The following is a 24,377-nucleotide window of genomic DNA, read 5'->3' as shown; positions in this document are numbered from 1 at the left end:
GAGGAAGAAGGTCAGGGCAGCTGGGAATGAGAGCAGTGTGTCTTTGAGTCTGGGGATTTGGAGCTTACTGATTTTTAAGCTTCTTCTATGAATTGGACATTTAAGCTCTTCCAGACAGACAGCACGTGAGCATTAGCCAAAAAGCACAATGCCATTATTCTACTGTTTTCATATCACAAATACTGTGTTACGGATATAAGATAGTAGAAAAAAAAATAACTTGAGGTTGCAAATAATATTGTATTTTGTAAGCTTTGATAAACTATATTTCAGACAGGGCAGTTGAATAATAAAAATTAACTGGAGCTGGTCCTACTTTTGGACAAGTGTATGTATGCATTTTAACAGTCTCACAATAACTCCTTTTAAATTATTGTTTTGATTTTACCACAAATAATTATATAGTGGTGAAAATGATAAAAATATATATTTAAACTTGGAATGATAGTAGTCAGATCCAGGAAATGAAAAAAAAAGGAATGGAATTTACACTAGAATAAACTTGGAGGACAAACAGTGGCTAGACAGCCAGAGAAGGTCAGTTTTAAATAATATATATGTTAATAAGCAATAGAATTTTAAAATTTGTTGTTTTGTTTACCCATCCATTTTTCATTTACAAGCTGATCAAATTTTGCAGGATCCTGGGTCACATATAATTGCCTTCATTCATAATTAAATGTTCCTTTAGTTCTGTGGATAATTGTAATCTCTCCTTGGAAAACATAGGTGAAGTAAAGAAGATCTGTGTAAATATTAAAAAAAGTATTGAAAGAAGGAAATGTTCAAGAAAGGAGGAATTCTATGAGAAACACATATTTAAGAAAGTTTAGTTTTGCAAGGAAAAAAACAGAACTACCCAAGTAGGAGAAATATTTTTGTCTCTTCCACAGTTATATTACCATAAAAGTGACTTTCTTTATATTTTAGATTTGTTAACATGATGATCAGAGAAGTAGCATGTAAATTAATTACTAATAGTAATTAGTAATAATTGCCCAAATTGAGTAGATCTTCATGTCTTTTCTAAATGCTAAACTTTTTATATATAAAATGCTTTATGTATTTATTTAGTCAGCCACGTGTTGTTTCTCTCTGCTAATGTAAGTAATCAGATTTTAGATTACTTTCCAATTTTCAACTTTATAGCTTGCTTTGGAAAGAGAATGAGCTATAGAAAATCCAGTGACACTTAAAAGACAAGAGGATACATTTGAGAACCGTGTCTTCTGAAATAAATAGGGTGATAGCATATGAGGTAACTAACACAGACTCAGGACTTTGTAAGAAATCTGGGACTGACTGCCTACGGTGGATCAAGCAGCTGTGCATTCCTAGAGCTTTCGTTTGCCAGTGTCTCTATCTAAATCTCTCTTAAACATTTGTACATTATAAATTTAAGCATATGGACGTCTAGGAAAAATTAACCAAGTGCTCTCTGAATAAGACTTGATGTTTTGTCTTTGAAAAAAAAAAGTTATTGTAACGAGGAATTACTGTTCTAGCGGTTTTGAAATATTTAGCATCTCCTAGCTTTATTCATGTCATATGTTTTTCCCAAGTAGGATCTACAGCCATATGTTACATTAATAGCAAATGGAGGAAGTCACTAATGTCACTATGACATTCACTAATGTTGCTGATATTATTTAATAAAACTAAAAAATGCTAGCTAGAAAGAGTGCATCCTACAATCTCCTTTAGGTAGTTGACTTTCATTTAGCTTGCTTAAGAAGTTTGGACATCTGCCAGAAATTAATGCAGCTGGCTTATTATTTATGAATAGAGGCTAGTAGGCTTTGTGATGGGTAGAACTTTTGAAGTTTTATGCATTTGCTTACAATGATTAGGAATTTGTAAATGGGATTGCTCAAATTCAAAGTCTCTATAACTATGAAATGGTATGTCCCCAAAGACACTCGTGGCTTTTTTGGGCATTGTTGTAACTCACCTTTTGGAAATGAATGGTGGAAACTAAAGCAAAGTATTCTCTGACATGAACATGACCTGAAAATAGCAGACACAAATCTTAGTTGACAAGTTCTCATATCCAGATGAATATAAATGCACAGAAACAACTCAGACACATAGAAATAAACCACATTTACATACCATTCAAAAGAGATAATTGAAATGCTAAAAAAGAAACAAAAAGATTAGAACACATCCTCTCCAGCAAACAATACCCAGATATGCAGGAATTAACACCAGACAAACAATAAAGCAAGTGGAAAACAATATCCTAATTAACCTAAACTAACCTAAATTAACCAGGAGAAAACTACATCTCCGTCAACACTGGCTGGGCAACCCACTGTAAATAAACAGGGAACAAACCCCACATTCACTTGCACTGAGAATGTTACCTAATCAAGTAATGAAATGTCCAAGCAAATAATCAAGCTCAGGGATCACCAAGGCCTCCAAGATCTCATATATCAGTCATAGAAGACCTGAAGATCTGTTTTTATTCAGGTCTTCCATGACTAAAATATGAGATTTCACAGATTTTTGGAGTAAAATATAATGAAAAATCTGTCTCTGTGATGACATTGATAGCACTAGCACTTAGACTTATATACCACTTTACAGTGCTTTACAGCCCTCTCTAAGTAGTTTACAGAGTCAGCATAATGCCCCCAACAATTTGGGTCCTCATTTTACCCACTTCGAAAGGATGGAAGGCTGAGTCAACCTTGAGCCTGGTGAGATCTGAATTGCCAAATTGCAGTCAGCTGGCAGTCAGCAGAATTAGCCTGCAGTACTGCACTCTAACCACTGCACCACCATGGCTCATGATATGTGTAGTTACAACCCAGGGATTTCTTTGGAAGGAATTAGTCAGAGAAAAATATAGTGCATTTCATATATGTTTATATGTATTTTTCTGAAAATGACTGTTTGTTAGCCTAGTAACTTATTTCTAAGCACCTATTATGTTTTCTAATAAATATTTCTCCTACTTGTTTCTTTTTTCTTGAACAAGTTACTTTTTTCAGTCTCACAGCTTTGCACTTGTAATATAACATGAAAATAATTTTCAGAAAATATCCAAGAAAGCATCTAAACTTGTTAAATGTTCTATGTATGTACAGTCCAAACAATTGAAATCCACATATGTTTTTCTCTGTTTTCTTCCTAAAAACCACTTCAATGTTCTTTAAAGGTACTGTATATTAGAAAAACATAATTTTTCTAAAGCTTCTTATTTGTTATGCAGAAAATGACAGATTGTGCATTATTTTTGTCCCTTTGTTTTGTGTACCAATTGTAGTACCACAATGCTTCCATAGACTTCATTTTGGAAACTTTGATTAAAGAGCTGAACACTAAAGATAATTGTTGAGATTTACAGCAGCAAACATCTGATTTCAGTCTAATGACTTTTTAGAGAAGAGAAAAACAAAACTGGTTCTATAACTTACTGTTATAGGTCACAGCTATATAGCAGAAACTCAATAGGTTTCAAAGAGTTCTGGTATATTGTAGTTTCAAACATTTAATTCCCCAAAGTGTTATTATGAATGTCTATGTTAATAAGATTTTTTTTCTATTTTCAAGACATGGGTGAAAATTTAAAAGTTCCTATGTATATACCGTCTCCTACTGTCCAAATGCATAATAAGAAAACAGCATTTTACTTTTGGAAGATTACTATAAAAATTAAGTAAAAATTTTGTAGAAATAACTTTTTTTTAATAATGTGGTTTTACTTTGCATGCTTTGGGTCCAAACATCTGAGAACCTGGTAAAATATTTTATTTATTTTTAAAAGTGCATAAGAAGTAGGTTCCTAAAATAGTATATGAAACAGAACAAATACTTTAGGAGTTAATTTAAAAGCTCTCTGATGTGATTAGTGTCTGTCTAATATAAATTTATCAATTAAGATTTGAGTTTAGTCATACTGAAGTTTTCTTTAAGAAATTTCCCTCTAAAGCCTAGGATTTGATATTGCTGTAACACTTAATACAATTCAGCAGGTTTGGTCTAAAAGTGATATGTGATACCAGCCATTTTATTTTTGTACAATAATTTATGGATTACCATTCTATCTGAACCCATCAATATTCAAAACAGCCATCTTGGAAAAAACAGACAATAATTAAGATAAAAATAAAATAAAATTAGCCTTAGTTGTTGGGATTTAAAGAAGACTCAAAATGTAATCAACATTTTTCTCTTTTTTTTAAAGGTAATCAAATGGATAATACTATGAAAGATATTACAGATGAATTCAGTATGCGAGATACAATAAGCATTGGATCAACAGATTCATTTGTTTCAGCTGCTGAGGTATACTGAAGCAACATTTGTTGTCTTATTGTGTTAATTGTCATGCACTTGAGATCTTGTACTCTGGGCAAGTACCTGCAGTTGTCTTGGAAAGGTTTTTTTTCAGAATTTGTTTGCCATTGCCTCCTTCTTAAGGCTGAGACTGGCTATGAAAGTGACTGGCCCAAGGTCATCCAGCTGATTTTGTGCCTAAGGCGGGACTAAAACTCATGGTTTCATCATGCTTTCTACCCTGATGCCTTAAGCACTACTCAAACTGGTTCAAAACAACTATGAATACATAGCATACAACATAACATAAAACATAACAATTATGAACACATATAATGTAAACACATATAATATAATAATATTCATAGATGCACGATTAGAATACTTCTCCACATGCTTTCAATGTACAAAAGCATATATCTGTGGCTAGAGTGACAGAATATGAAAGTTTCCATAAATTAATGGGAAAGATGGCTAATGAATTCTAGTGGTCATTTTTTTCAATAAAAACATTGCAAGAAAAATGATGGTTTTGAAGTTCTCAGATGGTCATGTTATTGGAATTGTAATGTTTATTTCCCTGAAAGACATATTTAATCTGGGACAGCTGTAAATTAGATTTCATCTTGTCATTTATTTTGCAATATAACAAAAATTTCAAGTATAGATTTACTTACTAGATTGTTGAGAAAGGGGTGGTTTTAAAGGACAGTGTTAATTACGGTATTAATTGTTCATCTTAGGCTGATTATAAATTGTTCTATAAACATTGGTTAAAATCCTGTTTATAGGTGTAAGTCAAATACATATTATTGTACTTTTAATGTCAACAATTAATATTCTGCCCTTAAAAATGACTTGCAAACTACTACCTACTGGAGAATAATGCCATCTAACTTAGGTAAGTAGGGCTTCATATTGAGCAGATATAATATTATATGAAAGCTCTCCATTGGATGGCAATTAGCTACTAAACCCGGGTCCAGGAAGTTATTCTTAATTTATAAATCTGTATAGCCCTGAACCATGTTATCTGGGAAACTGCTCTCTTCTATAGGACCACCTATTTATTATGTCCTTCAAATGTTCTTAGTATAGTTTGATAATATGGATATAATAGTGATGTGGCAGAAGACATTAACTTTGGAGTGCTTTCTATGTGGAATGGGAGATTTGCAGAATGCCGTTATGAAGGGCTTCTAATCAAGCAATTATTCATCTAGCTATTTTTGACTACCAAATTGCAAAGTTTAAAAATGGTTGTAATGTTTTATGGTTTGGACTTTTATAGCTGGATTTTATTTATGTTTTATTATATTACACTCTTGTCCTGGAATTTACTTTGGGAATTCATTTATTAAAAGGCTTTGATACTTTTCTTTATAACAAAAGAATCCCCCTTCCAATTATACAATTAATGATACAAAATAATAATTTTTTACTTTCCTGTTTCTTTGCCTCATCCCTTCTTAGAGACCACTTAAGTCACTTATATTACTTTGGACTTTTGAGAGAGATATATGTGTAAATTAATATCTAATTCTTTTCTGCATTTTTAATGGCTAGATATCCCTATTTTTGGGTGAACAAAGCTATTTTTGCTGTCCAAGAATATAATTTTTGCCTTAATATAAATGGATACTTATTTCCCTATTCTTAATTTCTCTTTGCTCTGCTGCTTTTACAAAGTAGCATGTCTATGCTCCACGTGTTACCCTAACTTTTCTTTTACATATTTAATTTTCATAATGATCTGCAATGTAAAGTGATATTAAAGAGCAGGTGCCTTTCAAAAGACGACAAAGCTGTTATGACTCTGAAAGTAACTTAGTAATAAAACTTTTTTTTTTTAGCTTACAGAACACAAAGAGAGCCGAAACTATTATCACCTGGATTCACTTTGCCACTGCCCATTATATGAAGAAGCTTTGCGCATGGCAGAAGAAGGCAAGATTTATTCACGTGTCTTAAGGTAAAAATGTCCTTACATTTCTAAAAAATTCTTATGGCAGAATTTCTAAGGACATTATCAGAACTTATACTGTGTTTCCTCAAAAATAAGACAGGGTGTTATTTTCTTTTGCCTCCCCAATAAGGGCTTGGTCTTATTATGGGGGGTCTTATTATTTTGGGAGTGCAGGAGGTGGCGAGCGTGGGACTGGATGTCCCATAGTAGCCGTTGCCTCCCCTCCCTGTTCTTTGCGCTGTCTGAGTGGCCCAACACATCCAACCCCACCCCAATGGCAACAGATACTTCCCTTTCCCACCATCTCTTTATCAAGAGGGGTGGCAGGTGGGGCGGGGGAGAAGCGAGATGCGTGGCTTCCCTTGCTGTCTATTCTCCCCCACTTGCCGGGCATGACAGGGCTCCTGCCCCTCGCTTAGCCACCCTTTAGGGATGCAATTTGGGGATGGCAGGTAGGGCAGGTAAGAAGTGGGATGCGCGTTGTACCTTTCCAACTCCGTCATGTTCCTCACCGTTGTGCGCAGGGAAACACGCTGTAGAAGAAAACCACCTCGCGAGTTCAATGAAACTTCTTCAACTTGCAACAATTAGGTAATTAGATAATTAGATAATAAGGGCTTATTTTGTAGGGGTGGCTTATATTATCGCATGCGCTGAAAAGCCTGATTGGGCTTATTATCGGACATATCTTATTTTCGGGGAAACACGGTATTGATTGTTTTGAAATATGCCTAAATTAAAGTGCCTAAATTAAAGTGTGATTATGTTTGAAATCTTCTTTATTTTGTGCATAGGACTGAAATGTTGGAATGTTTGGGAGACAGTGACTTCCTTGCTAAGCTCCACTGTATTCGGCAAGCTTTTCAGGTAGAACTCTTTGAGACACATTTTAACTCATCTTTGTGCTACTTATGGCATATGTCTGTTAAATTATTACATAGAGGAGATTTGTAATCAGGACCAAACAAATCACATAATCAGTATTATGTAGCTTTTGCAAGGTACAGGTAGTCCTTGATTTATAAGTGGTTGCTTAACAACTATTTAAAGTTTACAACAAACCCTTAAAATTGGACTTATGACCTGGATTCAAAATTCTGATATTTGCTCCCTCTGTGGTCATATGACTGCATTTGGGATGCTTGGCAATCACATGATTATGTGACCATGATTTATGATGTTTTTGCTGAAAACCAGCTTTTACTTTGTTTCTGGCAAAAAGTTAAAAATGTTTAAGGTAAAGGTAAAGGTTCCCCTCGCACATACGTGCTAGTCATTGCCGACTCTAGGGGGCGGTGCTCATCTCCGTTTCAAAGCCAAAGAGCCAGTGCTGTCTGAAGACGTCTCCGTGGTCATGTGGCCGGCATGACTCAACGCCAAGGGCGCACGGAACGCTGTTACCTTCCCACCAAAGGTGGTCCCTATTTTTTCTACTTGCATTTTTACGTGCTTTCGAAACTGCTAGGTTGGCAGAAGCTGGGACAAGTAATGGGAGTTCACCCCATTACACGGCAGCACTAGGGATTCGAACCGCTGAGCTGCCGACCTTTCGATTGACAAGCTCAACGTCCTAGCCCCTGAGCCACCGCATCCCACACTTTGTAAAACACTTTGTAAAACACTTCGTAAAACACTTTGTAAAACACTTTGTAAAAATGTTTACAAAGAAACTAACTAGGGTGTTTAGAAAGCAAGCTTAGTTCAGTAATCAGATGCTATTTATAGTCAATTAATGTTGTTTAAATTTAGCCATTTCCAAGAAAGTTTAAAATATTGGCACATTTGGGAAAAGCTCTACCGATCGTTCCATTTCCCAAGCACATATGTAGGCTTTGTTTCCAGTCCTTCAGGTTGAAGTTTTCAAGAATTTCATTATTGTTTGACAATTTTTTTTCCTGCCATGGTTCATATAATAATTTAGGTACATGCTTTTTCATGATTCTTGACAAAATTATAGTTGGCTGGGGTCATACACTATGTTAAAACATAATCTGTGGACTATATATCACAGTGGTTTTATTCTAAAACTGAGCAAATGACATGGTGGCTTTGGGCATAGATTTCATTCCCCTTCTTGCTAAAGCAAGTTTACTCAAGAAAAAGATAGTGAAATTTCTCTTTGAGTAATAGGGCCCAAAACTTAGATGGATTTGTGCATTTGGTTTCAATTTTGAGTTCTAACATCTTTCATGTTAACCATTCGTTAATGGTTACTTTTTCTTTAAAAAAATACAGGTCATTCTTTCAGACTCTGCAAATCGAATATTTATTGCTGAAAGTGGCAGAAGAATTTTATGTGCTTTAATTTTGAGAGCAAGAAAGGTAAACCTTTGTTGTTTTAATAATTGTATTGTAACAAGCTTGACCATTTAATGCCCTTATAACATGAATTAAGAAACAAGTATTCCTATTTTGGAAAAGTAGTATTCTCCTTTTAAGATTTTAAATTTGGTCTAGGTATGGCAGTGATTGTTCATAAGAGTTTATGGCTATACGTCAGGGGTGAAATGCTCCCGGTTCTGACTGGACCTCACAATCCGGTAGCGATCGCCAAACCACCGGTGACGCCTGGGTGTTATTACTTCCTGGTTTTAACCAGGAAGTAATGTGTTTTTTACCCTCTGCACATGTGCATGAAACATGCACATGCAACACAAGCAAGCGAAGCGAGCATGCGCGCAGGGTGTATGGACTTCCGAGTCGGTAAGGAAGGTAAGTAGATTTCGCCCCTGCTTTTATATTTCCCAAATGTATTGTTTTACGTGTCGTTTTCTAAAACTTGTATACAAAGTCAGATATTAGAAAATAGTATGCCTTATAGTGGAGATACTCTTTTTATTTCTAGATTACCCTTTGACTTACAAATAAATAGTGATGTCAATTTTAAGGCAAGGATGAAAGAATCCATATAATGTGCAAGTTCTTCAGAGTTTTCTGTTTTCCTTTACAGAACCCAAAGAAATTTGAGGAAGTATTTGATGAAATGATCTCTTTTTTAGAACAAGCAGATCAATGGATTCATACTGAAATGGAGTTGGCTGCTTATGGGGTATGCTTTCAATTAAGTGTTTTAACTTTTTTTTTTTTGGCCCTTGATAGCTATAATTTCCTTACTGAACTTTATTTTGTTTATATTTCAGGAACTCTGTTATTTTTATCTAGTTTATTTTTTATTTTATATTTACTCAGTTTGAATAAACAATTTGTTTAAAATATCACCAGGATTTTTATTGTAGTTTATAGCATGGACTTGTTAATGTTTTTTCTTTTTTTATAAATTTGCTCGTATCTTTTTAAAAATTTGATCCTCATGTAGGTGAAACACTTAAACTTTTATGATGTTGTTTTGGACTTCATATTAATGGATTCTTTTGAAGACTTAGAGAACCCACCCATGTCTATACAGAATATAGTTAATAACCACTGGTTGAACTCCTCCTTCAAAGAAACTGTAAGTCCATATTTGTTTCATTCCATGTTTCAGTACTGCTAGGAGATATCTACATATATTGACATCAGGCTGGGACTCAGTTTGTAGAGAGAAGTATTTTTCAACTTTCAATTTTTCAAGTATGGATAAGAGACAGTCTCTGTAGAGTTTAGAAAGCATTTTAAGCAGAATGAATAGAATGATGGTACTCCATTGAGAAAGAAAGTGGGATATGATTCTCTTGGATCCCCCGAGAAAAGAGTTGGGGTGTATTGCTTCCAAGTAAGATGAGTCATACTTTGAATGAAAGCTTATTATAGTGCTTTCCTTTTCTTATGTAATGTTTTCATAATTGCTATGGTTATGTTTTCTTAGTTGATTTAAGTCTCTGGTGTTTTTTTTTTCATAATTTAGGTCATATTAATATCCCCGTATGAAGGAGTATAACATTCAATAACTTGATATGCTACATTTGAAGAAATGGCACTAGACATCTTACATAATGGTTTAAATAACTGTTTCTCTTCTACTTTTTGTTATGCTCCAGGTCAGTTAATATGTCCCTTGTTCGGGATTTAAGTGTGTTAGGCTGTATGTAAAACCAACACCAGAACTATTTATAATCAGCCTTTCCCTATATTCAGCATTGGATCAGGTTAAAGGGTTGGGTTAGGTTAGGGATAGAGTTAGGCAGGTTAAGCACCCATCCAATCACCTGTGGCTGATGGAGAGAATCTTATATTTGGTTGCCGATAGTAATATTTTAATTAGATATAGATCAGCTAAGGATACTAGGTAGTGGTATTTGATGGCCTTGGGAGACAGAATAAAGAGACACAGCTAAGGGAATAGTCAGTTAAAAGACAGCTGAGCCTGCAGCAGGAATGTGGACAAGGCAAGAGACTGAGAAAAAACCTTCCCTAGTTTCTTGGGATTTAAAGAAAATGGGGAAGAGATAACTTTCAGGCCTACAAGATTTTATTAATGCAGCATTACAATAAAGAAGAATTAGCTCATCTGTTCCTGTTCTCTGTCTGGTCTAACTTATAAGACTGGTATGTTACTATCTTCATGGCAACCATGGCCCTCTCTCTCTCTCTCTCTATATATATATATACATCAGTGGTGAAATTATTATTTTTTTACTACTGGTTCTGTGGGCATGGCTTGGTGGGCATGGCACGGGAAGGATACTGCAAAATCTCCATTCCCACCCTACTCCAGGGGAAGGATACTGCAAAATCTCCATTTCCTCCCCACTCCTGTGGGAAGGATATTGCAAAATCTCCATTCCCACCCCACTCTGGGGCCAGTCAAAGGTAATATTTGCCAGTTCTCCAAACTACTCAAAATTTCCACTACTGGTTCTCCAGAACCTGTCAGAACCTACTGGATTTCACCCCTGATATACATCAACGTGACATTAAGAAAAAATCACACTGTAAATTTTATTTTGTCAATTGGACAGGAAGACAGCATGATGACTATGTCACATTTGACATTATTGTTTTATCAAAACAGTTTGTTCAATAAATAGTCTACTAAGGGATGTAAGTATTTTTAAGGTAGTTTCAACTTTTGATATGTAGCTCAAGGGGGAAACAGATAGAATATATTGAAAAAAAATTCTTTTTGGATTTCATTAAGCTCACTATTGAACTTATTCAGTGGGAGTGATGAAATGAAAAATAATTTTTATTCTTCAGCCATCTTCAGTTCTCTTAACATTGTTACTGTTTTGGGTTTTAGCTCAAATATAAGAGCTGCTAATTTTTATGTAGCATATTGTGACATGTTTGCAAAACATATTTAAGAACATAATTGTCTACAGGCACTATAGCTTAGATTCCACAATACATTCAATACATTACAATTTGGAATGTCCAGATTGTTGCATGTTGCAATTTTAAGGGACCAAGAATAAGGACAATTTGTTGCTTTGCCTTCCCCTGCTTATTATGATTAGTGGCAAATTATGATTAGTGAGTCTGTGAGATCATAGACTCCTCTTTAAGAGACAGAGTATTGCAATCCTATTAAGGAACATAGTAGTGCCATTTTTTTTAGCCGAGCCATCATCAGATGTAGATGATCATACTGTAATAATTATAGAACATTGGTTAGCATTTCTTTTCTTGGCAAAGAGCTTGTGAATCTAATTTCCCGACTGACTTTGTCAAAAGGTCACAAAAAGTGATCACATGAACCTGGCATGCTGCAACCGTCATAAATATGAGACATTTGCCAAGCATTTTAATTTTGATCATGTGACCGTGGAGATGCTGCAATGGTTGTAAGTGTTAATAATGGTCATAAATTACTTTTTTCTGTGCCATTGTAACGGTTGCTAAATGAACTGTTTTAAGTCGAGAACTACCTATATTGATGTATGGATGGTATATTTCATGTTCATAGATTGAAAGCATTTTGTGGTCCCTTTTTTTCACTGGGGTACAACTTTCTTCATTTTAGCCTACTGGTTGGTATTCCAGCAACAAATCCACATGGATAGAGATTGCTTGGCTTCAGTGAAACATTCTTTAATACATCTCACTTCATTTTTTACAGTGCATTGTACACGAGGCAGCCTTTGGAGATTGTCCACAAACTGCAGATATACAAGTCATGGCATCAGGAACTGCGACTGGAACTTGATGTTCCAGTCACAGTGAATCATCACTGGCATTTGGCCATTTCTGGATCCAATTCTAAATTCTGTTTTTAAATCCTTCGCAGCATCATCATACATATACCTGAGCTCTAATAGCAGAGGTCCAAAGGCTGTAATGTATTAACAAAATGGAGATTAATTTGAAAAGTGTGCCATATGTTAGATTGGGTTAGAATTTGGACCCTATTTGTTTCCATTTTTTAATCTAGAGTATATTTCTTTGCCTCTCAGATGCCTCTTCATCTGTCTTGGAAGCAAGTCTGACCTGCCATTATTATCCTTTTATTCCTTTCTGTGCCAATCCAGCATCCAGGGTGCTGGATCAGTGCAGAATCCAGTTTACTCATTCTTGTTATTTCCTTTTTATCTTTCTTCTTTTTCAGAGGGAGATAGGCACCTTTTCTTTCTCCTCACTTTGATTTCTACTCTTCAGTTCTTTCTGTGTTATTTGTACTGAATCTAATTTCTCTGCAGTTGACAGGGTTGTGAGCTTCACCATATTGCTCCAATTTCAGGAAGAGGAACAATAAATATGCCATATATTTTCTTCCTTGGCTATTTCATTTGACCAGACTGGCTAAGATCTAGTAAAAAAAAAAAGGGAGACAATGGCTATTTGGAATTTTCTGAGAGGAAGTCATACATCTTATAGTGTGCAAGCTTTCATTCTGTTTTGAATAGTTTTACTTTCTTTTATTATATATTTTGTTTATGTCTGAACTGGTTTTGGCCAGTCTCATTTTACTTCCTAGTACTTAGAATGTTGTAGCACATTCCATTAAAATTCTGCTACATCCTACGGGAAGTAAAAGGCTAGATTTGCCATCTGTATACTGTATGATTCCAGTCCTTATTAGGACAAAACTGCTTAGCTTTATCAAAAACTATTTAAGCTATGCTTTTTCTTAAAATAGGAGTTTTTTTTACAATGTAGTCAAAACAAAAGAATTTGGTTATATTTTTTTTAGGGTTACAGATAGTTCTTGTTCTGTAACATAGTGTCATATAAATATTCAGCCTTCTTTAAACACTGAGATTAATAACATATTTTTAAAAAGTTTTAAAATTCATCTATTTCAAAAGATATTTCCTAAAAATGTTTTTCTAAATAAGAAGTAGCATAGCATGATTGGGTATCTGCAATTGGAACAGCTAAGAATGTTCTAAATAAGCATTATTAATTCTATCAATATTAATGAGTTAATGCTGATTAAAAGAATGAGTTTAACAAGAAGCAAATTATGTACAAACTGTGCAAAATTTTAATTAAATTAAAAGAAATTAAAGAACAAAGTTCCTAATCTTTTATATATAGTAAGACAGGTGCATTTGGGCAGTACATAGTTCAGAAACCGATATTCCTGTTTGGCACAGTGAAACTTCCTGTAAAATTGGAAAACTGGCATTAGAATAGTTGCACTTTGCTGGTTGGACCATACTTCTTTTAACCAGCCTCCTGTTTTTTAAAATGCTTAAATCTAGATGCTGCAAAATACTGCACTAGAAGGTAGCAAGCAGTGAATGTTTCCACAAGAAAAATTATTGTGGTACCAGAAGAGATAATAAAGAACTATTGCATACTTGTAATATTGCATTGATATTATATTGCTTAATTTCTCCTAATAGCACAGGAAACTAATATTTCTTTGCAAAAACCTGCCTGTCTGGGAGCTCTTTTGAGTATATCAGAATTTCATTTTCCTACAATCCCAAACAGAAATTATTTGACACAGTGAAATACAGTAATATAAGCCTGAGATCACTGCTTGGGTCCTTATTTCTTCTTTGTTCTATTTTATTTTGTTCTTTATTGTACCAAAGCTCTTTGTTATAGATTTTGTTATTGTACAAAATACTTTGTTATAGAGGAATACTTTTTTACATATTTGACTTGAATACCTTTAGCTTTTTTCTTGCTTTTATTTTATCTTGTTCTTTCTTAAATAATGTGCAATATTAACTCATTTAGAGCATAAAACATGAAATAATACGGTTTAAAGAGACCTTGGAGGTCTTCTACTATTCCATACATGTATCTTCTTGAAAACTTCCTATGATGGAGTATATTTATCATATATATTCCTCTTTCCCATAATAAGAGATATTTGGAAGCTTGTCAAACAAATATTTCCTGGATTGGTTTTGTTCAGTTTACGTTTGGGAAAAAGGTGTTTGGAGGAAAGTATTTAAAATAGATCTGTGCAGTAGAATTAAATGTGTGGATAGGAAAAAATTAAGAACTAATGTAAACAAATCTAATATTACAAATGACAAAAATGCTGCTCAGGGTGCATTGCATTGTTTTCTCCTTTTTAAGTGCTGCTCATGTGTTTTCCAATGTGCATTCTTTCCCATAGAATATAACTGACGTGATTCTATTGCATATATAGCACTGGCTTTTTCCTGTCCAATGGCTATTGAAAGGGCTGTGTGAAAGAGCCATGTGATTACCTTTTCCCGTGTACCAACAGTACTCAAACAAATAATGAACATGTTAATTGAGGCAGGCTGATTGCTGGTTAACATGCATAGCACTATAATATCCCAATCTTATGACTTCTTAATTGTGCTTGAGATGTTTTTATAAAGTTAACCACAAACCCAGCTCTACTTATTGTAACTGGAATTTCAAACCAATAAGTAATCTCAATTTCAAACTTTGATTGCTACTCAAATGACTAGCCCCAGATTCAGATAACAATGAAGAAAATGTCAGTGTTCCAGAAAACCCCTCCTGCAACTCCGAAACCAACATCTTTCAAAGTACTTTTACTAGCATAGGTAAACGGGCACAGTTGGAGGAAAATCGAAACTGGGGATTCCGGTTCCTCCCTCAGTAATACAAACCCCAAAATCTCCACCCTCATGATCCCTCTGCCGGTCACATGCTCCAATCCTCAACCATCCCATGTCGAAGCATCACTCCAGCCACTCCTTCTCCAGATGTGAACCCAGCCTGAACTTGACCAGCAGAAAATGTTATTATGTCTAATCATCCCTTGCACTACCACCCTCCTCCCCTCCTTTCCCACAGAGGAGAATTGTGGCAGCGCATGGAAGCCTTTGGCCTAGTATGGCTTCCAAAGCTGACAGAAAGATAACAACAGGAAAGTCATTGTTGTTAAAAGAACCATGTTATACATTGGAAAGATGTCAGTGCATGCATTCCAGTTAGCTAACCAGAATGACCAGATTTTTGGTATCAACTCTTTCTGGCCTTGCCGTAGATATTATTAGATGGTGTCTGTACCTAAGACTTCCTATTCCGGATGCAGAAATATCTTTCAGTTTGTACACTCTATCATCCACCTTTGTAATTTTAGATCAGATTATCAGTGCTTGCTGCTGTCACAATACAGGTAGATTGCTAGTCACCAATGTAGAAAAGTGCTAAGCTGCATGAAGAAAGCAGGGAAAATGAGATGCAAATACTATATTTTGAGCAATAAATAATATACATTTTGTAAAATTATTTAAGTTTATATTATTGCAAATTCAATATAATTTAAAGAGGTAAAATTGTTTTATATTTTATTATAAAATTATTATTGTTATTTCTAAATATACAATGTTTCATGCTTGCAAGTAAATAAACAAAAAAAAAATCTTACTTAGGCTGTGGCTTCAAGTTGTTGGTCAGTCCTGAAGCAAAAAAAGCAACAAATGAAAGTAAGTAGCCTGACATTTTACATTAGAAGACATCTGTGCAATGCTATACATTTGTTTTGCAATGCCAATTGCTAATTTAAGACAATCTGTAGATTATTTAGCATTATTTGTGTATAACTGTAGAATATGGTAAATTATTGACTCAGAACTATGAATAAAAAATTAGTAGTGCATGTTCCTGAACCAGTTTTAATATAATTTATCATATCTGAAGTTACAGTTGAACTATAAGCAAAAAAATAATAATAATCTCAATAGTCTCTCCAAAATTACCAAGGAAGATCAAAGATTAGTGTTTAGTAAAGAGATTACTGGGGCTGTAGACTAGATCAAAAAGTTTTTTTTAAAAAAAAATCACAGAAGGAAGTGGCAAACTGTCTTCATGGACATGTTGTTTGGCCGCTAGGAGATGATTTTAAGTTTGTAAGAGTTGCACGTTTAAAGATGTCACAATTGTTTATACTCAAGATGCTAGGGTATGATTTGCCTTTTCTGTACCAATTACATCTTTAGGTTCCTGATGGTTTCTTTGCACATTTCTATGCTGTTTGTGAACATATTAGCCCTGTTCTGGCATGGGGATTTTTAGGTCCTAGAAATTCACTGAATGAATTATGCAGCTACTTCAAGGTATGTGGCTTTATTTTATCAAGAGTTTACTGAATACCAATGAAATTAAAGATGAACTAGTAAATTTTTTATTAGACGTCCTATATTAACTAGAATCTTTTTATTTTTTTGCATTTATTTTTGCTAGAATCAGATTCTTTATTTCCTGAAAGATATTTTTGACTTTGAAAAAGTGCGATACTCATCACTGGATAATTTAGCTGAAGATCTTCTGCAATTGCTAATCCGGCACACTAATCTTTTATTGGTCTACTTTGGAGTAAATGGATGTCAACACCCAACAGCAAGTGACCTTTTAGAGGCAAAAGTACAATAAATTTCTGTTTTTATTCTTCATATGAGCATATTTTTGCCTTTTTCTCCAACAAGGAAATTTAATATTGTTTCTTTCAGAGCAAGTACCCCAAAATCAACAATATTGTCAAATGTGGCCTCAGGGAGGTTTAAAAATATACATATCATTGCTTAAATTATTGCTGTACATATCATTTAAAATGATATTTCAATTGTCCTTGGATTTATACGTAACATATATTTTTAAACTATTACATAAATATTATTTGTGGGGGATAAATACATTGTTCAGATCTCTTTGTAATGAAAGTGATACAAAAATACATGTTATAGTAAATAAGTTCCTCCCAGGTTTACAATGTATAAATTAGGTAGTACAAAGCTTTCAAAAGCTCTGCCTGGTGATGTATTTGCCAAGATTTGCACCTTTTTTGTCTTAACTAATGTGCAATAAAAAAAAAACCATATATGGTGACAAATGATATAGTTTTTGTGTGTATAAGCTATAATTTATAGTGTAGCAACTGTATCAATGCATTTGACCTTGGGACAATATTCTGTGAGCACTGTTGTAAAATTTAAGAGTTAATATTAAATTTTTATGTAAATTATGATGTTTTACGTTGGTTGTATTGCATAAAATCAGAGTCTGATGAACCCTCAGCAATTGTTTTGAGTAGTTAATAATCTCTACCATATTTATTTATTTAGTAAATTTATAGATTGCTAAATATATAGATAACTCTCTGCAGAGCTTTTAATTTTTTATACATACTATAAATAAGTTCTTGTCTAATTGAATCTATTATTTAAAGTATATTTTTAAGGGAAAGATATATATTAAAAATAATAAAATGGTGCAAGGGTAAATACATGTTCCATTACAATTTTAAATACGTGTTTGTCTCTTTTTAAAACAACAGGGATGCCAAAAAATACCTTTAAGGTCTAGTTTGTGTGTCATGTATAGATGTATTTTGTTTGATCATGGTTTATTGTATTATCCATAATATGAAGCTGTAAGATATGGTTTGTTAAGCACAATGACCAGATTCACACACTACACCAATCCTCAATCATTCCACATTTTTATTTAGATTTGGAAGGATAAATGAGCCTAAAGGGATGCTGTGCTTGCTCTCTTAAACAGCACTAATCCTAGCTTTCAGCCAGAAAATTTAAGCCTAGCTATTGTCTGTTTTGCCCAGCTTCATATATGCATAGTGTAAGAGTTTAGCCTTTAAATTATAGAAGTTTATTGGATTGGATTTTCAAGAAATCCCTTGCCCAGTTCTGCCTTGCACTTCTAGTCTCTGTCCATTCTCTGTCACAAAAATTAAACAGTTGATTTGAAACTTATCAAGCATTGAGATACCCTATCAATTGAGTGTGTTCTCTGTGTTTATTATTTTATATATTTTTATTACATAAACTTAGTGATAATATTCCCTTGCATGAAGAAACAGTTAATGCTACCCAGTCAGCACGTAAAAGTACTAAGATACTATAGCTGTTCAAAAATTGTGAATATATGATACAGGAAAATTCATTTGAGTCTTTATATTATGTAATACTGTACATATTAATATTTTTAATATTCTTTTTCTGTCTATGCAAAAGCAAATCAGGATAAGTCAATCTCTTTTTCCAACTGTAGCAATTAGAAGACCATTCCTTTTGCAAAAATGTAAAATGTGCATTTATTGTAAGCTGCCCAGAGTCACATAAAAATGACATAAATTGAGCAAATAAATAGATAATTGACAGAATCTTAATGTTTGATTAGTGGTGTCTGAAAAGACGTTAAGTAAGTGAAAATTTGAATGGGCAGCTAATGGAGGCAATGGCAGGAAAAACAAGTTTAAAAAAGAGATCCTGGCTTAAAAGCAAAGCAGAGAGAGAGAGAGAGAGAGAGGGAGGGAGAGAAAGAGAGGGGGGGAGGGAGGGAGGTGGCAATCTGTGGAAGTTAAGGCCATTGAAGAGGAAAATGGGTCAAATTCCATGAAGCAGGAAAGGGAAGCTGAGGCTGTCGTTGAAGGATAGCATATATTTATGGCATTGTTTATATATGCATTTTGTGTACCATGATTTCATGGTCAACTTATCACAAGGACATAATATTCTTTCTCTGGTCATAGTAGCTCAATAATAAGGGAGTAACAGATGTAACAGTGCAAGTTAGTAACTTTCACTGAATCCTGGGCTGATGATTATTATTTTTATTACAGGTAGTCCTCATTTAGCAACCACAGTCAGGACTTGCAATTCAGTCACTAAGTGAAACCACAACTCTTCTTACAAGTTGACTTGAGTTTTCCTTCACTTTACAGACTCTCAGAGGTCATCAATATGAGGACTGATTGCAGAGTGATTTTTTCCATTACTCTCATTAACTGCAAATGGGAGCTAAACGAGGCAGTTGCTACATGAAGACTCCCTGTACTGTTTCATGCATTTAGGGCTAAACACACTGGCATGATGTTAGATTAAATTAAATAAACCCAGACTCAAATTCTCATTCACATTTGGAAGTTCACTGACTGTTTTGGGATTAATCACTATTTCTTAGCCCAATGTACCTCACAGAGGTTTGTGGGGCTAAAGCTGGAAGAGGAAATGGAGTGTATTCCAATGTGTATGTGTGGAATTAACTACAGGGTTAGTTATTCCAAAACAAATATCAGCATTAGAACTATAGTGTGTTGGTTTGATACAGACCTCAGGAAAACAGGTTATGTAAATTCTTCAATGAATAAACATTGCTATTAGTAATTAAACTTTATGCTGGGTTTGGCCTATTGTTCATTTTATGTGAGAAAAAAAATGGAAACCAGGTGGGGAACAGACTAATCTCATCTTATTCTCTAGTCAGACACAAGAAAAAGCAATAAAAATTCTTCCCACTCCATACTCAGCAAACTGACTCAGAAGTTAATTAAGTCTGAGATACTCATATATTTATCTTACAAGATCATTGCAATTGCTGATATGACAATAAGCTAATTTGACTACTACATACATTGGGATGGTTTCATCAATCTGATGCTGGCTGGACTTCATGCTATCATAATTATCTGGTAAGTTTCTATTATTAGTCGCTTGCTCTGTGCAAATTAGGGCTATAAAAAAAGCCACCAGCATTCACACTCCCAACAGTTTCACTTCACAAAAGTGAAGCTTGCCAGAGATTTATCACTGTCCTAAAGAACTCTTATCCCCTCCAGCTGGAATATCTGTATACCTGGAAGGAAAATACATGCTTTCTTAAAACTAACAGTAAGTAATTCTTTTCCCCCAAAGTGTTAAGATCTAGCTGCATCTGTTTCAACAAAATTGTAGGATGAAAAATAGCGTAGGTGACTTTGTGACTCTTTTTGTGTATTTGTGTAAGGACTGCTACAAGTTACTTAATTGGTATCAGATATTTTAGAAATCTATGTGCCCTCTCCAAACTCCCGTTCTTCATTTAGTAGGATTAATGGAAACTGTACCGCAAATAATTGGAAGAGAAGTTGGAAAATGGCTATTTAGCGGCTTGACATTCCAAGATTGAGGACATACTTAATTTCATATTAAAAACTTAAATCAACTTTCTCTGTCCCAACGTGGGAACAAAATATGGTTTAAAAGGCAAATTTCTCCTGTTCCATTTGGTGGCGAGTTTAAAAGCAATGCGGTTTGTGGGGCGGAGGCGATCTTGAAACACAGCTTGATTTTCTGTGACTTCTTGGACAAGCGCTCCTATTTTGTCCGACAACCGCCCCGACTAATTTGTCATTATTTGACAAACTAAATAAATTAGTGCTATGAGAAATGCACTCTGAACATGCTCAGGAGCCCTCCCCCCCTCCCTTTAGACGCTACGCGATCGATGCCGGACACCAATTACTGTATACTCCCTCTCCTCCCACTTTTTAACTTGCCCAGTGCGTGGGGAGTTTCTTTCTGAATCCAACGGGGGAGGGAGGGGTGCGTGTTGAGAAATTCTGCAGTCGCCGGATATTTATAGCCTAACGGCGTTTTCAGCCCAAAATAACCCGCCTGGGCCGCTGGAGGGGCCTCCGGAGGCGCGGAGAGGGTGCTGAGTGGGGGGGGGAGAAAGGAGGGGGCGGCCGCCGTGTGCGTCGGGACAGCTGCAGCTCGGCCTGGGCGCGCTTGGAATGCAGAAACGGGCTGCGCACCGGGACTTTTATGGAAACTTGCAGAGCCCGAGGCTCGAGCCGCAGCCAGCCAAGGGGCGCGCAGCACTAAGGGTAGCAGCAGCACAGACGCTCGCCCCGGCTCTTCTCACGCCCAGCCAGCCGCTCGGGATTAAACGAAAACGCACCGCGCGGCGCTCCCAGGTAGCTCGACTAGGGTTTTTTCCTTCGTCTTGTTGTTGTTGCGGAGACAGGGACAGGGGGAAGCGGGAACGATTGGGACACAAAGGACGGCCTGCGCTCGTCGTCTGTGACGCGCCTGGAGATGACAAGGCAGAGGGGAAACGGGGCAAGCGGGCTGCGCGGCTCGGTCTTGAGGTGAAGGACTTCGGGGGAGCTGAGCTGGCGCTTCGGCTTTCTGCCTTTGGCATGTTTCCCCCCACCCCTTCGACGGGGGCTCCTCCCTGCGTTGCATTTCGGCCTCGCCGAGGCGTTCGCGGGCTAGATTTAGCCGGAGACCTAAAGTGTCCTCTCACACACGCACACGCGGTCTTTGCGGTTTTCCGTGCGGGTGGGTGGGTGGGTCGGGTGCGTGAGCCAGACTGGCCTTTTTCCTCTGGCGTTTTAGTTCGGCTGCTTCGCCTCTCCTCAGAAAAACGGCTGCTCGCCCCGTCTGGATTGCCGTCGGAAAGGAAGAGCAACAGGCTCGGTCTCTCCCGGCAGTTTTACTTGGACAAACGCCCCAGACGCATTTAAAAATCTCAGCTGGTCATTTTTGGGGGTGGTGGGTGGGGGTGGGAAAATCGGACGATAGCCGAGCTATTGTGCAACGGAATAACAGCCCTGGAAGAAAACGTTCCTTTTCAAGACATCTTGAATGGGATAATAAAGCCAGATGTCGCTCATTTTCAAGTAGGGTTTTCTAATTCTGAATCGGAAACATGTGGCAAAGCCCCCAATCTAGAATTTCCTGCAAGAGAGATCCTTTCAGCACTCAGGTCCCGCGTTTTGTACAGTAATACATTTCAGTTGAATTTCAGTGTTTTCCCAAAATCCAGGCAAATCATGTATGTGAATGTTTCCTTCCCAAATGTCAGAATAAAGGAACCATTTCTCTGAAAGGTGTAGTGATTGGCAGCTAGAAGGTAATAGCAATGATAGTATCAGTAGTTAGTGGGAAGGCAGTAACTGCCAGAACTGTTGTTCTTGGCATTAGTGTGTGTATGTGTGTGTGTGTGTGAGAGAGAGAGACTATTCTTGCATTATAAGTGGATTTTTTTAAAAAAAACCAATCTGAACTAAGAAACAATATTTTTTGTTTGATAGAAAATATGTTTTTAAAGTCAGACAAAGATGGCAAAAAATAGAAAATTAGCTACTACCTTTCGTATTTCAGACAGGATGTGTGAAAGAACATAGTGCAAAAATATGTAGGCGCATTATAGTTCTTCGCTTTTTGTTGACAGACAGCTCTTCTTCACATTCATGTTAATGTACATTCCTTCAGATCTTGAGTTGGCAGAAACATTTGTCTGTGCTCTAACTTGCTTCAGTAATGAGGCTGATGAGTGGTAGTCTTCTTACTGGTTGGATATCCGACAAGTCAAGAACAGAAATGGGTTGATTCCCCTGGCTGTATTTCTTCTTCCTTGGCATTACTGACCAGCATGAAAAACCCATCTATCATTGTCCTTAATATATGGTGGGGCAAAGTTGAGTTAGTGTGATCATGTGCTGAGATGGAGTGTTCAGCCACATAACAAGTTGCCAATGCAGAGTTGCTATGCAGCTGTGACTTGTCACTCAGACTGTTTTGAAATGCGTCTAACAATCTTCTGAAAGAATTAGACCAATGTCCAAAGATAGCCAAGCTGACAAGTCAATGACTCAGTGGAAACCATGGGTTGAACCAAAAGGGACCATGACTATATCAGAAATATTCTTTCCTGACTTATCTTGCTCCCTTCTGGATGACCAATTTCTCTCCTGAGCTATTCTTCAACATGAGTTTAATGCTTTTTCTTCTTTTTCAGAAGAGTGCTAAATGCCTATATAGAAACAGTGTGAAGAGTCACAGGTGTGGCGCACCTGTCCATTACTAACTTGTCTATTGGGACAATTTGAAAGGTGGTCAAAACCTACATCCCACTTATTTGTCTCAAACTTGTCCCACTACACTTTAAAGAAAATGATTAGTGGTTGTTTTCTGGCTGGCTAGTGATGCTGTGGGAAGAGAAATACAGTCAAGTGAATCCACCAATTGCTGTCCTTGAGATGCCCTGCAACAAAACTCTAAGGACAGCCCCATTCACTGGCCTTGTTACTAAGATTAGAGGGGAGGCATAATTCATACTGGCTGAGTTTTGTGTCAGCTTAAGGATTTTGCATTAACAGCTGAAAGGAAGAACCCCAAAACCAGAACCGATGAACCTGAATTTAAGCAGCCTCTGCATTGGACTGGGGATGAGACAAAAGCAATGTCACAAGGATATGTTTTTTAAAAAGACAGTTGAACATTTTTGTGCCATGTTTGGTGGGATGTAAAAATGAGCGTTTACATTTTGATGCTGAATTATATTAACAGTGTTCAGTGTTTTATATTACTTTGCGGCATGTAAATAAGACAGAGATGGGGTATCTAAAGTGTTGTGTTTTGTTTGATTTTGATGATACTGGTACTTAAAACATCAATATTTTAACTGGATTCATAGCTGGCTATTCTGTACATCTGTAAGTGCTGTGCAATGTCTCCAAAGTATCTATGTCTCTATCAATGCTTCATGTCTGTTCTCTGAACTGAAATAAACAAATTGTTTTTTTAAGTTATAGTGTATCTGTCAACTTCAAACTGAACCTTGACAGTGTCAGTATTTTAAAAATGGCATCCAGCCTTACAGGATTGTTTTAACATGTATTGAAATAATGCACTGAGAAAGTAAACAATTAAACCTGTTTATTATAGTTATATATCCACTTGAGCTATAATAAATAATACCATGTGTTCTTTTAAATATAGGTTAGTTATGATGTTATTAAGTCTGGCACCAGCTGCAAATTCAAATTAAAATACATGGGCACAAGTTTGTTGAATTAATTTAATTTGCTTAATTCAATGTTCATTTTTCTGCTTTCAGAAGTACTAAAGTAGAATTGTTTTTCTAAAGGATTGTCTGTCTCCCATGGTTTCTGCCCATCTGGTAAGATCAGGTAGAGCCAATATGATTTGGGTCCTTTCAATGAATAAGCCCATCTGTTGGGACTCAGTCACCCAACCTTTGACTTTTCTTTCAC

General features: G+C 35.9%; 2 protein-coding genes and 1 long non-coding RNA gene across 10 annotated transcripts in view; 2 read left to right on the top strand and 1 right to left on the bottom strand.

Moving 5' to 3' along the window:
* The window catches only part of MIGA1 (mitoguardin 1), a 45,743-nt gene extending 27,059 nt beyond the window's left edge, over positions 1–18,684 (top strand). For all 3 annotated transcript variants that reach the window (XM_058177138.1, XM_058177139.1, XM_058177137.1), the window contains 9 exons: positions 4,196–4,296; positions 6,141–6,259; positions 7,048–7,120; positions 8,489–8,575; positions 9,204–9,302; positions 9,570–9,704; positions 15,970–16,023; positions 16,537–16,653; positions 16,781–18,684. In XM_058177138.1, the coding sequence (XP_058033121.1) occupies positions 4,196–4,296; positions 6,141–6,259; positions 7,048–7,120; positions 8,489–8,575; positions 9,204–9,302; positions 9,570–9,704; positions 15,970–16,023; positions 16,537–16,653; positions 16,781–16,969 (974 nt within the window). In that variant the 3' untranslated portion in view covers positions 16,970–18,684. The remainder of the gene's footprint in view (positions 1–4,195; positions 4,297–6,140; positions 6,260–7,047; positions 7,121–8,488; positions 8,576–9,203; positions 9,303–9,569; positions 9,705–15,969; positions 16,024–16,536; positions 16,654–16,780) is intronic.
* LOC131195332 (uncharacterized) lies at positions 517–2,124 on the bottom strand. Its single transcript, XR_009154416.1, has 3 exons — positions 2,113–2,124; positions 1,952–2,007; positions 517–745 (listed from the first exon to the last, which is right to left on the bottom strand). It is a non-coding gene; the product is annotated as an uncharacterized LOC131195332 (long non-coding RNA).
* Positions 18,685–20,082: 1,398 nt separating the features above from the next.
* Positions 20,083–24,377, top strand: part of NEXN (nexilin F-actin binding protein) — a 40,123-nt gene continuing 35,828 nt past the window's right edge. For 2 of the 6 annotated variants that reach the window (XM_058177916.1, XM_058177912.1), the window contains exon 1: positions 20,083–20,223. The gene's annotated coding sequence lies outside the window, so the exon portion shown is untranslated. Of the gene's footprint in view, positions 20,224–21,065; positions 21,291–24,377 lie in introns of those variants that run through there. The other 4 variants (XM_058177915.1, XM_058177911.1, XM_058177913.1 and 1 more) reach the window with 2 other exon arrangements.

Source organism: Ahaetulla prasina, chromosome 3 (assembly GCF_028640845.1).
Source record: "Ahaetulla prasina isolate Xishuangbanna chromosome 3, ASM2864084v1, whole genome shotgun sequence".
Classification (NCBI taxonomy): Eukaryota; Metazoa; Chordata; class Lepidosauria; order Squamata; family Colubridae; genus Ahaetulla; species Ahaetulla prasina.
The sequence above is the reverse complement of the archived record's forward strand: the minus strand, read 5'-3'. Positions and strand labels throughout refer to the sequence as shown.